The 13,846-nt window shown below is 62.6% G+C and overlaps 1 protein-coding gene across 6 annotated transcripts in view; it reads left to right on the forward strand.

The window, feature by feature from the left end:
* Positions 1-13,680, forward strand: part of KIFC3 (kinesin family member C3) — a 38,608-nt gene extending 24,928 nt beyond the window's left edge. For 3 of the 6 annotated variants that reach the window (XM_027619851.2, XM_027619852.2, XM_027619855.2), the window contains 16 exons: positions 981-1,046; positions 1,615-1,758; positions 1,906-2,145; positions 2,669-2,842; positions 3,453-3,600; positions 3,684-3,814; positions 5,122-5,233; positions 6,509-6,690; positions 7,703-7,807; positions 9,496-9,626; positions 10,168-10,291; positions 10,481-10,610; positions 10,704-10,933; positions 11,135-11,269; positions 11,902-12,010; positions 12,787-13,679. In XM_027619851.2, coding sequence (XP_027475652.1) covers positions 981-1,046; positions 1,615-1,758; positions 1,906-2,145; positions 2,669-2,842; positions 3,453-3,600; positions 3,684-3,814; positions 5,122-5,233; positions 6,509-6,690; positions 7,703-7,807; positions 9,496-9,626; positions 10,168-10,291; positions 10,481-10,610; positions 10,704-10,933; positions 11,135-11,269; positions 11,902-12,010; positions 12,787-12,812 — 2,187 coding nt within the window. In that variant the 3' untranslated portion in view covers positions 12,813-13,679. Of the gene's footprint in view, positions 1-980; positions 1,047-1,614; positions 1,759-1,905; positions 2,146-2,668; positions 2,843-3,452; positions 3,601-3,683; positions 3,815-5,121; positions 5,234-6,508; positions 6,691-7,702; positions 7,808-9,495; positions 9,627-10,167; positions 10,292-10,480; positions 10,611-10,703; positions 10,934-11,134; positions 11,270-11,901; positions 12,011-12,581; positions 12,611-12,786 lie in introns of all 6 variants that reach the window. The other 3 variants (XM_027619849.2, XM_027619853.2, XM_027619850.2) reach the window with 2 other exon arrangements.
* The last annotated feature ends 166 nt before the right edge of the window (positions 13,681-13,846 follow it).

Consider the following 13,846-nt stretch of genomic DNA (forward strand, 5'->3'; position numbering starts at 1 on the left):
AGACTTTGTCAGCTGTCGCTTGGTAATAAGAACCCAGGGCTTCGTGGCCTGCTTGGGTAAAACCCACCTCCTAGCCCCCCCACAGAGGGAGTCTGACTCTCACTGGGCCTTCTCAAGGTGAGGTGCAGTCAGGTACGGGCATCACAAGATGTTCCGCGAGAAGACCCCCAAACATGCACGGAGGAACACGGGTGGTGCCAAAGTCTTCGGCCGATTTTTGGGTTACTTCCCGAGAGGTTCCCGGAGGGGAGCTGTTGTAGAATCAGGGTCTGGGGCCAGCAGGGAGGGCGGCCAGCTGGAGGACAGCTCTGGGGCAGGGCCACTGTCCTGGGATGTGTGTTCTCAGAGTTGGCATCGTGGTGGCTTCCCCTGCCCCGGGATCCGGCTGAGCCAGGCCACCCCTGCGTCCTGATGGGGTGCACACCCCTTTCTCTGCTGGCCCCAGCTCTCCAGCAAGGCAGACTGGGAGCTGGGGGTGGGGGTGGGGGGGACACAGGTCTGAGATGCGCCCTGGTCACTGGTAGACCTGTCTCCACAGGCTGACTTGCCAAGAACCCCTTGAATGGAAGAATCTAGGGTCTAGGCAAAGACCAATCTAGGTTTTGCAGCGTCAACTTTATACAGTTCTTTTAAGGAAAAGAATATAAAATTACAAATATGTAAGTAGACACAGGCCACGGCAAGGGCCGGTGCAAGACAGGGGTCCTGAGGGTCGGCCTCCCGAGTCTGGCGTGGGTTCAGAGTGGTGCAGGGGTCTCCTCTGCTGTGCTTGCTCCCCACTTTCCCGAGAGCCCAGGCTACCTGGGTCTTGCGGCGGGTGAGGGTGCTGAAGGCTGTTGGCACGGGGCGGGTGTCTCTCACCTGGAGTCCCAGGTGCCCTGAAGCTTGAACACAGGGAGGGCCGGGGCTGAGAGATCAGGCTTGGGTGTGGCTGGAGGTGAGGAACGAGGCTCACCGTGACCGTGGCTTTGTGCCGGCAGGTGGAAAACCTGAAGGAGAAGCTCATTAGCCAGGCCCAGGAAGTGAGCCGCCTTCGATCAGAGCTGGTGAGGCTCAACACTGACGTCCTAAGGTGGGGGCTGTTGTGGGGGTGCTGACCCGGCCTTGTGCAGACTGACCCTGCCAGATGGGGTGTGGGACCCATTTCTCCAGAGCTCTCATGTCCAGCCCAAGTGGGCGCCGCATATACGCCCAGCAGACTGCCATTCAGCCAGGGAGATGCTCCCCAAATACTTGTCACCACTCACTAGGCCCTCAGAGGCCATGTGACCCCCAAAGGGAGGGAGGTTAATTCTCATCTGCTGATGTAAAATAGGAGTGTGAACTCTGTGTATAAATACGACCTTCGTGTTACTTTCACACTCAGGAAAATAGAATGAGAGGGGCGGGTGAAGGCCGTCCCTCCGGCGCCCCTTCTCCCTTCTGTCTTTGCCTTCTGTCCCCCTTGAGCTCCTGCTCTCTTCCCTCCGTCGCCCGCCTTTCTTTTTCTTTCTCTCCTCTCTCTCCACCTCTCCTCCTCTCGCCCCTGCCCCTTGTCCCCGCTCCGCCTCCCTGCTCTTTGCTTCCCCGGTCTGCCCTGGCCACATGCGCCCCCTGGGCCCTGGCTCTCTGCAGGGGGGCACGGACTTGGAGAAGCACCGCGACCTGCTGGTGGTGGAGAATGAGCGGCTGAGGCAGGAGATGCGGCGCTTCGAGGCCGAGGTGCAAGAGCTGCGGGCCAAGGCGGCGGCCCCCTGCGCGGGCTGTGAGCACAGCCAGGTGAGTGTGCCGGCCCGGCGCCAGCTGCTCCCGGAGGGCTGGGTCCCGAACTGTGGCCCCGGTTCCTCGCAGTGACCCCTGCCTGCTCGTCTGTCCTTCCCTCTGTCTGCGGCACCCTTGTCCCGCCCCCCCACCGCCTGCCTGCAGGAGAGCGCCCAGCTCCGGGACAAGCTGTCGCAACTACAACTGGAGGTGGCCGAGAACAAGGGCATGCTGTCCGAGCTGAACCTGGAGGTGCAGCAGAAGACCGACCGGCTGGCCGAGGTCGAGCTGCGGCTCAAGGACTGCCTGGCCGAGAAGGCGCAGGAGGAGGAGCGGCTGAGCCGGCGCCTGCGGGACAGCCACGAGACCATTGCCAGCCTGCGGGCCCAGTCGCCGCCCATCAAGGTGAGCCTCCGGCGGTGGCCACGAGCGGGGCGCTTGCCCTCTTGGCCCTGGCGCCCAGGGCGGGGCCGCGCCAAGCAGGGGGCTTGTCTTGGTGAATGAGAAAGGGCGAGTGGTTGGAGGAATCGTCCCAGGTCTGGGCTCGGTCTTGCCCCTCCTCCCCCTTCTTGCTGTCTGGGGCCAGACACATAGTAGGCGGCCACCCGGCGCCCGAGGCTTGAGGTGCCCGCGCCTGCCGGCCATGGGTGTGGGGCATCGCGAGATTCTGCCCTTGTCTTGGCCCTTCTTGTCCATTCTGTGCCCCGGCTGGGGCCGCAGCCAGGCTCTTGGTGGGCTTACTGAAATGACAGGATTCCCAGAGGCCCTGCAGCGCCCTGGAAAGCCAGGACCTTGAAGCTCCTCCAGTTTCTTTCTGGGCGCTCTGGGTGGGATGTCCCCGAGGGTCCCCTGCCGCGGCCAGCTGCGTCCCCGGGGTAAGGCCGAGGCACCCTCGCACCTCCACGCGCCTGCCCCCCCCCCCCAACAGTACATCATCAGGACCGTGGAGGTGGAGTCGTCCAAGGCCAAGCAGGCGCTCAGCGAGTCCCAGGCCCGGAACCAGCACCTGCAGGAGCAGGTGGCCATGCAGAGGCAGGTGCTGAAGGAGATGGAGCAGCAGCTGCAGAGCTCACACCAGCTGACGGCGCAGCTCCGGGCGCAGGTGCACAGGCCGCCGGGGGTCGAGGCGCGGGGAGGGGGGGGCGGCGGCACCGGAGTGGGAGGGTGCCGGGGGGCCCCACAGAGGTGGCGTCAGTACGGGGCAGCGGGTCAGCACGCAGGGGGCCCACGGACCTGGGTTCCAGGCCCTTCTCTCCCTGCTGCCTGTGTGACCAGGGCAGGCTTTGTCTACATCTCTGTTTCCTCATCTGTAAACCGGTGTGCTCACAGAACGCACCTCCCGCGTGTGCCCAGGGACATAATCCCGAGTCTCCTCACACAGGACCCAGCACACGCGTTCTCGGAAAGGGGCCCTGGTCACTATTATAACAAGTGTTCTCCCCTGCTCTCCTGGGGCCTGTGGCTTGTGCACCAGTTGTGTGCCAGGACACCAGGCGGGTGCTGGGGCTGACGAAGGAAGGAGCTGCATGGAGCTCACAGACCTTGCCGGGAGCGAGATGGCCATCTGCCCCCTCCCATGTGTGTGTTTGTGCCGACGTGTGGGGGGCACCGTTCGCTCACATGCGTGTGTGGGGTAAGGCGTGGGCCTTCTTTCTGGCACCCACCCCCCTGCCTCCCGAGCCCCACTCTGAGGCTCTGGCCTGGGCCGTCAGATCGCCATGTACGAGTCAGAGCTGGAGCGGGCGCACGGGCAGATGCTGGAGGAGATGCAGTCCCTGGAGGAAGACAAGAACCGGGCCATCGAGGAGGCCTTTGCCAGAGCCCAGGTAGAGATGAAGGCTGTGCACGAGAACCTGGCAGGTGAGCCGGCCGGCTGGGCCCTGCCCTCTCCCCCTGCTGCAGCCCCTCACCCTGTCCACCTTACACCTCTAATGTCCCCCAAGGGGTCCGGACCAACCTGCTGACGCTGCAGCCAGCGCTGCGGACCCTCACCAACGACTACAATGGGCTCAAGCGGCAGGTGCGCGGCTTCCCCCTGCTCCTGCAGGAGGCCCTCAAGAGTGTCAAGGCCGAGGTGAGTGCAGCGCGTGGCTGAGCGGACAGGGAAGGCTCAGAGAGGCCCTGGAGCCCAGGGCTCCATTGCAAACTGCAGCAAAGCCCCCAGGCAACAGCTCTCCTCCCCCCACTCACACAGACTGAAAAACAGACTGGTCGGGGCAGGTATTTCAGTATTTCTTTTATGACTATTTTTTATTTTATTTTTTTAGAGTTGGGGGGAGGAGGGGCAGAGGGGCAATCTTAAGCAGGCTCCATGCCCAGAGCAGAGCCCAACACGGGGCTCGATCTCACAACCCTGAGATCATGACCTGAGCCGAAATCAAGAGTCAGGTGCTTAACCGACTGAGCCACCCAGGCGCCCTTACTATGACTTTTTAAACCAAGCATGCAACATATATCCTTGTATTTTAAACGTGCTGCATATATTCTTACATCAGTTTTAATTTTCTTAAGTCGTACTTGTACAGCATGAGAATAGCCAGCCTCTCTGAAGTGCCTCCTACATGCTAAGCCTTTTATAGCTGTCAGCTCCTTGAATCGGTACCACGGCCCTGCAGGGTAGAGAGACTGATGTATTTCAGGAATAGAAAATCGTTCTTTTTCTGTAGAAAAATTATGTCAACAACACATGGACATAGTAGAAAGTTCAAGCTGTGCACAAGGGCATCAGATGAAAAGGAAGGGGACCCTCTCTGCCACCCTGGCCCGCGCTCCCCAGAGGCGGTGTCTGTCAGGGCCCCCCGCCCCGGGCGTTCTGAGCTCCTGAAGCCTGTGGATGTATTTGGGGTGCAGAGACACACTTCCCTTCTACCCAACAGAGGGGAGCATCTGCATTTGTGGTCTGCATTTTGCTGCTTTCCTCTATGAAGTATGACTTGGAGATCGTTACCGCCCAGGTGCTGCCGATCCACAGACCAGATGGTGTTATTCCCATTTTACAGATGAGAAAAATGAGATGTGATGACTGAACTAGTTGCCTTGGGTCCCCCAGCTGCTCAGGGGTAGAGCTGGAATTTGGTTCCGGCTGAATCATATTATAGTCAGGTGCTAGTCCTGGGGAGTGAGGGCAGAGTCCTGGCTGTTTGCTTTGTTAGGGCAACCTTGAGCCACTGGCTTAGTCTCTCTGAGGCTCAGTTTATTCCTTTGTGAAATGGGCCTGGCGGCCGTACCTCCCCACAGGGGCTGTTTGAAGGAGCTGACATGTGACAGCACACATCAAGCACTCAGCCCAGGGCAGGAGGCGGTGGGGCGGGGGGTGCAGGCAGCATGCTAAGCCCAGTAGGCGGAGCCAGCCCCCGACAGCGCTGTGCACCCCCCTGCCAGATCGGCCAGGCCATCGAGGAGGTCAACAGCAACAACCAGGAGCTCCTGCGCAAGTACCGCCGGGAGCTGCAGCTGCGTAAGAAGTGCCACAATGAGCTCGTGCGGCTGAAAGGTAATGGCTGCGGGGAGGCTGGGGGCGCCCCGGCACAGGGTCCCGACCTGGCTCTGAGCTGATGCTGCCCTCCCCCCCAGCCTAGGGCCACGCCTTGGAGCCTGCACCCTGTCGCTAAGGGGCTACTGTAGCTCCCACTCTCTGTAGATCGGGAAACCCGGGCCCACAGAAGTCAGGGAGCTGGCTCCAATGCGCACGGCTACCAGGTGGTCCACCCTGGATCTGAACTTGGATCGGTCCAACTCTGAAGCCCTCACCCCAGTGCCCGTGGCAGGCCACCCCCAGGCCCCGGCGGGGGCAGGGAAGCCCTGGGTGGTGGTGGGGGGGCTGGATGGCCGCTTGTTCTGACCGAGGGCCTGGTGGGGCTTGTGTCTGTTCACGGCACAAAGGGCAAGGGGGGGCGCTGCTCGTGCCGGTGGTGTTCCAGACATTGAGACATGGCCGTGGGCCCACAGGTGCTGTTGCTGCCCTCAGTGCTCACTGCAGCTGGGGGAACAGACAGTGATCTGTAATCACCCGGAGAACCCCGACACTGCCCCTGTTACTGGGGCAGGGGAGGGGCTCTAAGAGCCCCTCGGTGTCTGACAGTGGGGGGTGTTGCAGGGCTTCTAGAGGAAGTGAAGCCGCAGCTGGGGCCTGGATAGTGAGGTTGCAGTGTACAGGTGAAGGGGAAGGTAGGGGCATGCTGGCTGTCGTGGGGAGTTTGTTCTTCATTCTTGGAGCACTGAGATCCCGTGGAAGGGCTTGAAGTGAGGGGATGGCACAGTCTGCGCCCCCAGGCCCCCCAGAGCTACCTTGTTGCCCGCCCCCATTCCATGTGCTGCTCGTCCACCTGCTGTCTGGTTCTCTTTGCGAACTGATTCCCAAGCCCTGTCCGGGCGTCCGCGAAGCCCTTCTGGCATGACAGAACAAGTCTCTTGGCTTACTGGGACCCACGCCCCTCACTGTATAGAGGAAACTGAAGTCCAGAGATACAGTGTCCATTTGGTATCCCACCTGGACTGGGTGCAGTGCCTGAGCCCCCCAATTGACCTTTCCTCCCTTCCCCAACGGGAAGCTCCCACTCTCAGCCAGTTTGCTCAGGAAGAAAGTGTACTGATAGATGAATTCATGATAGTGTGAGTGACTGATAACAGCGTTGTGGGCGGCCTTGCTCAGAAGGCTAGGGCTTCCTGAGTCACCAGGCTGCCCAGGACACCAAAGGATGCCAGTGGGGAGGCAGTCTGAACTTGACCCAGCCTGTACGTACCTTTCTATCCTCCCCACACAATCCAGGGAACATCCGGGTGATTGCTCGTGTCCGGCCAGTCACCAAAGAGGACGGGGAAGGACCTGATGCGACCAATGCTGTGACCTTCGATGCCGACGACGACTCCGTCATCCACCTGCTGCACAAAGGAAAGCCTGTATCCTTTGAGCTGGACAAGGTCTTCTCCCCGCGGGCCTCACAGCAGGACGTGAGTGTGGCCCTGTGGGGATACGGACAGAGCCGTGGAAGGCCGGGGGGTACACATAGAGATGATGGGGGCATGGACAGAAAGAAATGTAAGAGTGCGAGAGACAGGATGGAGAAGCTTGGGGTGCTGGGATGCCTCGCTTCTTCCACTGGAGGAGAGGAGAGTGGGAAGCTAAGACAGGCTGCGAAGCCTCTGCAGGGCAGAGATTCAAGGACAGCCTATGGCACCTACACCGTTCCTCCCACCCTTACAGCCCCACCCACTATTGGGGCCCCTCCCACCCACGTGCCCATGCCCACCTACAGGGCTCCTCCCACCCATACAGACCCGCCTACTATTGGGGCCCCTCCCACCCACGTGCCCATGCCCACCCACAGGGCCCCTCCCACCCGCGGAGCCCCTCCTACACTCACAGCCCCTCCCACCCACCTGACCCTGGGGGCCGTTGCTTCTCCAGCCGGGAGCGCAGGGCTCAGTCCCATGGGTCTTCCTAGGATTCCCCCGCTGCCCTCCAGAGCCCTCAGCCCGTCAGAGCCACGTGGTCTCAGCCGCGTTCTTCTCTCCTCTCTGCCAGGGCTGATCGGCCAGGCCTGTCCCCTCCTGTCCCTGTGCTTGGCTTCACCTTGGCCCCGTCCTCTGCTGGCGGGCAGACAGGCTGCAGGAGGCGCCAGACCCATGCTGGCCTCCGCCTTCATTTTGCCGAGCTCTCCCTTAGCATGGGAGAAGCTAGAGGTGGGGTCCCTGAGCTCCAGGGCCGGGCAGCCCTTCCTCAGGCGCTGGTGGGCAGGGCATACTGCCCTGTCATCCCTTCAGTCTTGGCACCGATTGCCCACCGAGGTCTGTTGTAAGTGACCCATTAGTCACAAATTCTTCCACGGGGAGCGGCTTTTGCCAGTAACAATACGCACTGTATTACTGCTGAAGGAGAGAACTCGGGGGAGGTGGCAGGACCTAGAGCTGGTGGGGGGCCCACGGGGGGGCTTGCTATCTCCACCCCACGTCCGCTCCACAGGTGTTCCAGGAGGTGCAAGCCCTGATCACCTCCTGCATCGACGGCTTCAACGTCTGTATCTTCGCCTACGGCCAGACGGGTGCCGGCAAGACGTACACGATGGAGGTGGGTACCTGCCACAGGGGGCAGGGGTTCCACCGGCGAGGACCGCCCCCTTCCTGCCCTCGTGCCTTCGGGGTTCCAGCGGTACGGGAGCAGAGCTGGTAGCCGTCTGTGTTAGCCCCGAGGCACCAGGCCTGAAGAGGGGCACCTCGCCCAGGAGGACCCGAGACGGTCCCAGTGGGCATGGGGCGGGGCACGTGCGCTGCCCGCAAACTCTGGCGTCACAGGGATCTCCGCCTGAGGTCCGAGTCGAGGCCAGACCACCTGTATGTTTCTCAGGACGGGCTTTCATTTTGCCTCCACACATTAATTGGGCTCCTGCTGTATAGCTGCCCTGTGCTGGGCCCTGGGGCGTTAAGATGAATGAGGGCAGTCTGCTCCCAGGGCCAGGGCCGGGCCTCATCTCCCGGTCTGTGGCCGCTCCGTGCGGAGTGGCGGGAGAGAGAGCATTGAGAGGAGGGAGCATCTCAACTGTAGATAAAAATGGAAGGTGGTGTCCGGGGCTGTCTCTGGTTTGTTAGCATTTCCGCAGCTCTTGAGGGGGTGCTGTGGGGCTCTCTGCGAGGGAGTGAGGACAGGTGTCCCAGTGTCTGGACAGGGCACCTGTCGGGGAGGCTGCCATGGTGGCTCTTTCTTCCCAGTCTGGACCCTGCTCTTGCCCTAGTTCTGGGATTGATGAGACTGGTTAGTGGGGGGCAGGCCAAGCAAGGTGGTGGGGGGGAGGGGGGAGGGGTGGACTCCTAACTTTCTTGGGGTGACCCCCAGGAGCATCTCTCCTCCAACAATATCTACTGAGGCCCACGTACACGGGGCGCTGTTTGGGGGCTGGGCACCGCTGCGACCACAGAGTGTCTGCCCTCCCACGGAGCCAGCCTGCCAGTGGGGAGACAGCAGTGCCGACAAATCAGGCTGTGTTCTGTCAGGTGCCAGGGAGGAAACTTAAAGCCAAGTATGAGGAATCAGCTGTGAGGGAGGGATCAGGCCTTTGGAGGGGAGATGAAGCCACCTGCCCGAGGAAGTGACATTGGAGCCAGCCATGGGGGCATGTGGGGAAGGGCATTCCAGGCATGGGGATCAGCAGGGCTGAGGCCACAAGGCCGGAGGCAAGGAGGCCGAGCCACAGAAGTGGAAGGGGGTGAGGGGTGATACGTAAGGTGAGGTGACAGCTCAGGTGAGTACTCCAGGTTTCTTTCTAGAAGGGCTGGCCAGCCCATCTGGCCCCAGCGCACTTGCGGCCCTGCCTTTGCCTCCCACCACCCACGGAGCCCAGCTCATGGCCTCCCTGACACGAGCCACCCTCTGGGTGGTGGCAGGGAGATCGTAGGTTCCCAGTGCCCCCTCCCAGGGGGCCCCCCAGGAGCAAGTATGCAGCTGGCGCTCAGCAGCCCTAGTGTTGCAGGCCCGCACCAGCACATAACCCAGGCCTCTGCTCTGAGCCTCAGGCTAGTTCTGGTAGGGCAGTGCCATGGAAAGTGGGGGAAACTGAGGCCCAAGGGGGTGACGTTACTTGCAGCTAGGACAGGATGTTTGGGGGGCAGACCAGGAGGCAGGTGGAAGCCTTGGGTGGGGCGGCTGGCCTGAGTGGTCACCAGAGGGGGAGGGGGCCACAGACCCCACACAAGCATCTGCACGGCCCACCCTTTGCGGACTGGGAGAGGCCTGGCTCACTGGGGCCTTGCTTCTGCCCCCAGGGGACCCCTGAGAACCCCGGCATCAACCAGCGGGCCCTGCAGCTGCTCTTCTCCGAGGTGCAGGAGAAGGCGTCGGACTGGGAGTACACCATTACGGTCAGCGCGGCCGAGATCTACAACGAGGTCCTCAGGTGGGAGGCCCGGCACGGGGCACAGTCCTCCCAGGCGCCTCTGTGGCCCTCAGGGCCGTGTGGAGCCATGCGGGATGAAGTCGGGGCCCCATGTCCTGCTTCAGCCCAGCGGTGGGGTGATCCCAGGCCCCTGCCCCACCCCGGCGGGCAGCGGGGAGGAGGGCTCGCTCTGAGTCCACCTGGGACACCCAGATTAGACCCAGGTGCTCCTTTTCCCTCCAAGTCTACCCACTCACCCTGCAGGCTACACCAGGTGCTGAGAAACGAGAGTGGGGACTTGGGGGGCCCTGCCCACAAGAGCTCAGTGCCCCGTGGGGGCAGGAGTAGTGCCACCACGGGACCTTTGGGGATCACTGTCTGCCCCTCAGGGGACTGAGTGCAGGGGAAGAGCTAGAGGAGAGAGAGGCTTAGCCCAGTGGTCAGGGAAGGCTTCCTGAAGGTGTGATGGGGTGGGAGAACATTCTAGGTTGGGGGGGCGGGGTGCAGTGCAAGCAGAGGCAGGAGTGGGAGGAGGGAGTGACCATCCACCCTGTCCCTGCAGGGACCTGCTGGGGCAGGAGCCCCAGGAGAAGCTGGAGATCCGGCTGTGCCCAGACGGCAGTGGGCAGCTGTACGTGCCAGGGCTGACCGAGTTCCAGGTGCAGAGCGTGGACGACATCAACAAGGTGCAAGGCTCGGGGGGGGCCCGGGGTCGGGGGAGGAGAGCGCTGGGGAGACCCCGCCCACAAGCTGAGCTGGAGCAGGCCGCGTGGGTTTCCGGTGCAGCCTCTGCCAGGTCCCCAGGCCTGGGGGCCACCCCCTCCCAGGGGTCCTCGGGGATGGGGTGATTCCAGAGCCCCCCCGCTCCCCACCAGGTGTTCGAGTTTGGCCACACTAACCGCACGACGGAGTTCACCAACCTGAACGAGCACAGCTCCCGCTCGCACGCCCTGCTCATCGTGACGGTGCACGGAGTGGACTGCAGTACGGGCCTGCGCACCACGGGTGAGTGAGGCCGAGGCCACCGGCCGCAGCACCCCCTGGCACCCGCCCCCACCCGGAGGGGCGGCCTTAACCGGCCTGGCGCCCTCCCCGCAGGGAAGCTGAACCTGGTGGACCTGGCGGGCTCGGAGCGCGTGGGCAAGTCGGGGGCCGAGGGCAGCCGCCTGCGGGAGGCACAGCATATCAACAGGTCACTGTCAGCCCTGGGGGATGTCATTGCTGCCCTGCGTTCCCGCCAGGGCCACGTGCCCTTCCGCAACTCCAAGCTCACCTACCTGCTGCAGGACTCACTTAGCGGGGACAGCAAGACGCTCATGGTGGTGCAGGTGAGGCCCTCCGCCGGGCCAGGCGGGCTGGCCGGCACCACAACCGGGGACCCCCTTCGCCTGTGGCTCACATACCCCGGGTGGTGCGGGGAAGGGACCTTGAACTTCAGCAGCTCCAAAGTCCATGTGCATGCTGCCCCTTCCAGTTCTGAGGGGGAGGCCCGCTGGCCTGGGTGGGGAGTGAGCTCTCGTGTCCCCTAGGTGTCCCCCGTGGAGAAGAACACCAGCGAGACGCTGTACTCCCTGAAGTTTGCTGAGAGGGTGCGCTCTGTGGAGCTGGGCCCTGGGTCCCGCAGGGCAGAGCTCGGGTCCTGGTCCAGCCAGGAGCATCTGGAGGTATGGTGACCACCACAGCTGCATCTTGGGCTGGCATGTCCCGGTCATGGGCAGGAGGGAGGGTCTGGGGTGGGGAACAGCCGAAGGGAAGATGCCAGAGGGGGAGGAGCCAGAACTTGAACCCAGGAGTCTCTATTTAACAATTTTTTTTATTTGAGAGAGCACGAGCACAGGGCTGGGAAGAGGGAGAAGCATGCTTCCCGCTGAGCAGGGAGCCCGATGCGGGGCTCGATCCCAGGACCCTGGGATCATGACCTGAGCCGAAGGCAGACGCTTAACCGACTGAGCCACCCGGGCGCCCCAGGCGTCCCAGCCAGGAGCCTCTTTAGTCTCAATACTTCTTGGCCTCAGAAATACCCATGGCCGTCCTCAGCTGGCTGGGCGGGGGCGGGGGGGATCAGCGGGGCTTAAGGCTGGCACACGGGTGCTCAGGAGTAACTCATTCCCTTCTTTCCGTACATTATCTCAGGTTAATTCTTGCAGTAACTGAGGCGGGGCTATCCTCATCATGCCCATTTTGCAGATGAGCAGTTTCAGGAGGCTGGAGAGGGGAACGGGGGTGGGGGGAGCACGGTGGAGGTGGGGAGCCAGGGCAGCATGGCCCCCGCCCACCTGCTTGCCCCTGCCCACAGTGGGAGCCAGCTTGCCAGACCCCACAGCCCTCAGCACGAGCACACTCAGCCCCCGGCTCTGGGACCACCAGCCGCCCAGGCTCAATGCGGAGGAAGCTGCAGCCCTTGGGTGAGCCTTTGGGGAGTGGGCCAGTGTGTGTGTGTGTGTGGGGGGGGGTGGTGGGTGAGCCTCCCCAACGGGTGGATAGCCACCGGACTGCCCTTGCCTGAATGAACTTTTTGTTTTCCTTTTCAAGTTTATAAAAACTCATGCAGAACCTGTTTTACAACCTTCTCTGGCCCTGGGAAGTAGTTAGGGCAGGCAGCGCTAGGCCCATTTTACAGATGGGAAAACCAAAGGCTCCTTGGAGAGGGAGTAATGTGAGGAGGAACCCAGCCCTTGGGGCCCAGAATGCAATTCTCTGAGGCTGGGCTCAAGCCACACATCTCCCAAAGCAGGCCAGGCACCCCTGCCCTGGGCCTTGGTTCCTGGGGAGGGTGGGGGGTAGGGCCCACCCATGTCCCAGGTGAGGAGTGAGCCCAGCCCCAGGACTGGAATCCAGAGCCCCAGCCCCCTGTGTGGTCCCACTCACAGAGGGGCCTGGCCAGGGCTGGATCCAAGGAGGCAGGGGCCTTAGGGTCCCGGGGAGTCCTGGCCCCAGGCAAGCCCACCAGTGAGACACCTGTTGCTTTGATTTCAGCCTGACGGCTGGGGCTGCAGAGTCTCCAGGTGAGTGTGGGGCCAGCCCCCCCGCCCCCCGCCCGCCTGGCCCCCTTGGGTTGCAGGGCTGTGCCGGGGAGAGGGCTGCTCAGGGCGGGGCCTGTCCTGCTGTCTGCGTGCTTCTGCCTGGCTCCCTCCCGTCCGCATACGCCGAGGCTCACGAAGGCTCTCTCCCCCTCCTGCAGGGAAGTCTAGGCCGGTGCCTGTGTGACGGACGTGGCCCCCCTGCCAGCCCGGGGACGGGGGCCTGAGGCCTTGCCGGCCTGCTCCTGTAACACCAGGAGCCCAAGAGCTGCAGGCCGGAGTGGAGGCAGCCCTTCTGCCTCGTATCTGCTCAGAGATGAGAAAACCTGGTCAGAAGGAAATGGTGTCTCTTGGCAGTGGCTGTGGGTGCAAAAGGCATGGGCTGGAAGGGCAGGGATGGCCCACTCTGCCTGGCAGGCCAGGCCTCTCCCAGCCTGCCCAGACCTGTCTGTAACGGGTGGGCTGAGGAGCTCCCCCGGGAGGCACAGGGACCATGGGATCGGGGCAGTTGGTGGACATCCTGGGGCAGCCCTGGCCCCACTCCCCTCCAAGGCAGGCCCCCGTGATCGATTTGTATATAGTGTTCCTAGGTGTACATAGGAGCGTGGCCTTCCCTGCCGAGGGCTGGGCTGTATTTATGGCTGGAGGGAGGCCAGTGGGCGGGGATTCTGCTGCTCCCCTCATCGGCCTGGCACCAGGCTCTCTCCTTGCTCACTGGCCTCTTGACATTTTCCCCCTTCTGAAATCCTATTTAAGAACTTTTGGAAGCTTAGCCATTTTTACTTGTTAAAATAAAAACCTTTTTACACAAGTACAGTCTGCAAGAGTTGGTCTCCTGAGCCCCTGGTCAGACCACAGGGACGAGCCCTAACCCCCGGCCCCCCTTATCAGACTGACCTACCCAGCAACACGCTATCCTATAGCTGGGAAACTGGCTTGAGAACCACAGCCTGCAGGGCTGGCCTGGCCTGGCTCCCCTGCCTGCCCTAGGCCCTGGCCTTGCCCTGTAGTGAACTGGCTGTAGGTGAGCATCCCCCCCCCCCCCCCCAGTGCTACAAGACCCCCAAGCACAAAGCTCAGTGACACCTCCCCGCCGCCGGCCCCCCGCCCCGCCATGGGGGTTGTGCTGGCCTGCACCTGGTCTCAGCCTTGGCGGGGGGGGGGGGGGGAATGTGCACAGGGGCTCAGTGGGGCCCTCCAACTGTGGCAAATCTACCAGCT

The sequence above is a fragment of the Zalophus californianus genome, chromosome 17 (genome assembly GCF_009762305.2).
Source record: "Zalophus californianus isolate mZalCal1 chromosome 17, mZalCal1.pri.v2, whole genome shotgun sequence".
Classification (NCBI taxonomy): Eukaryota; Metazoa; Chordata; class Mammalia; order Carnivora; family Otariidae; genus Zalophus; species Zalophus californianus.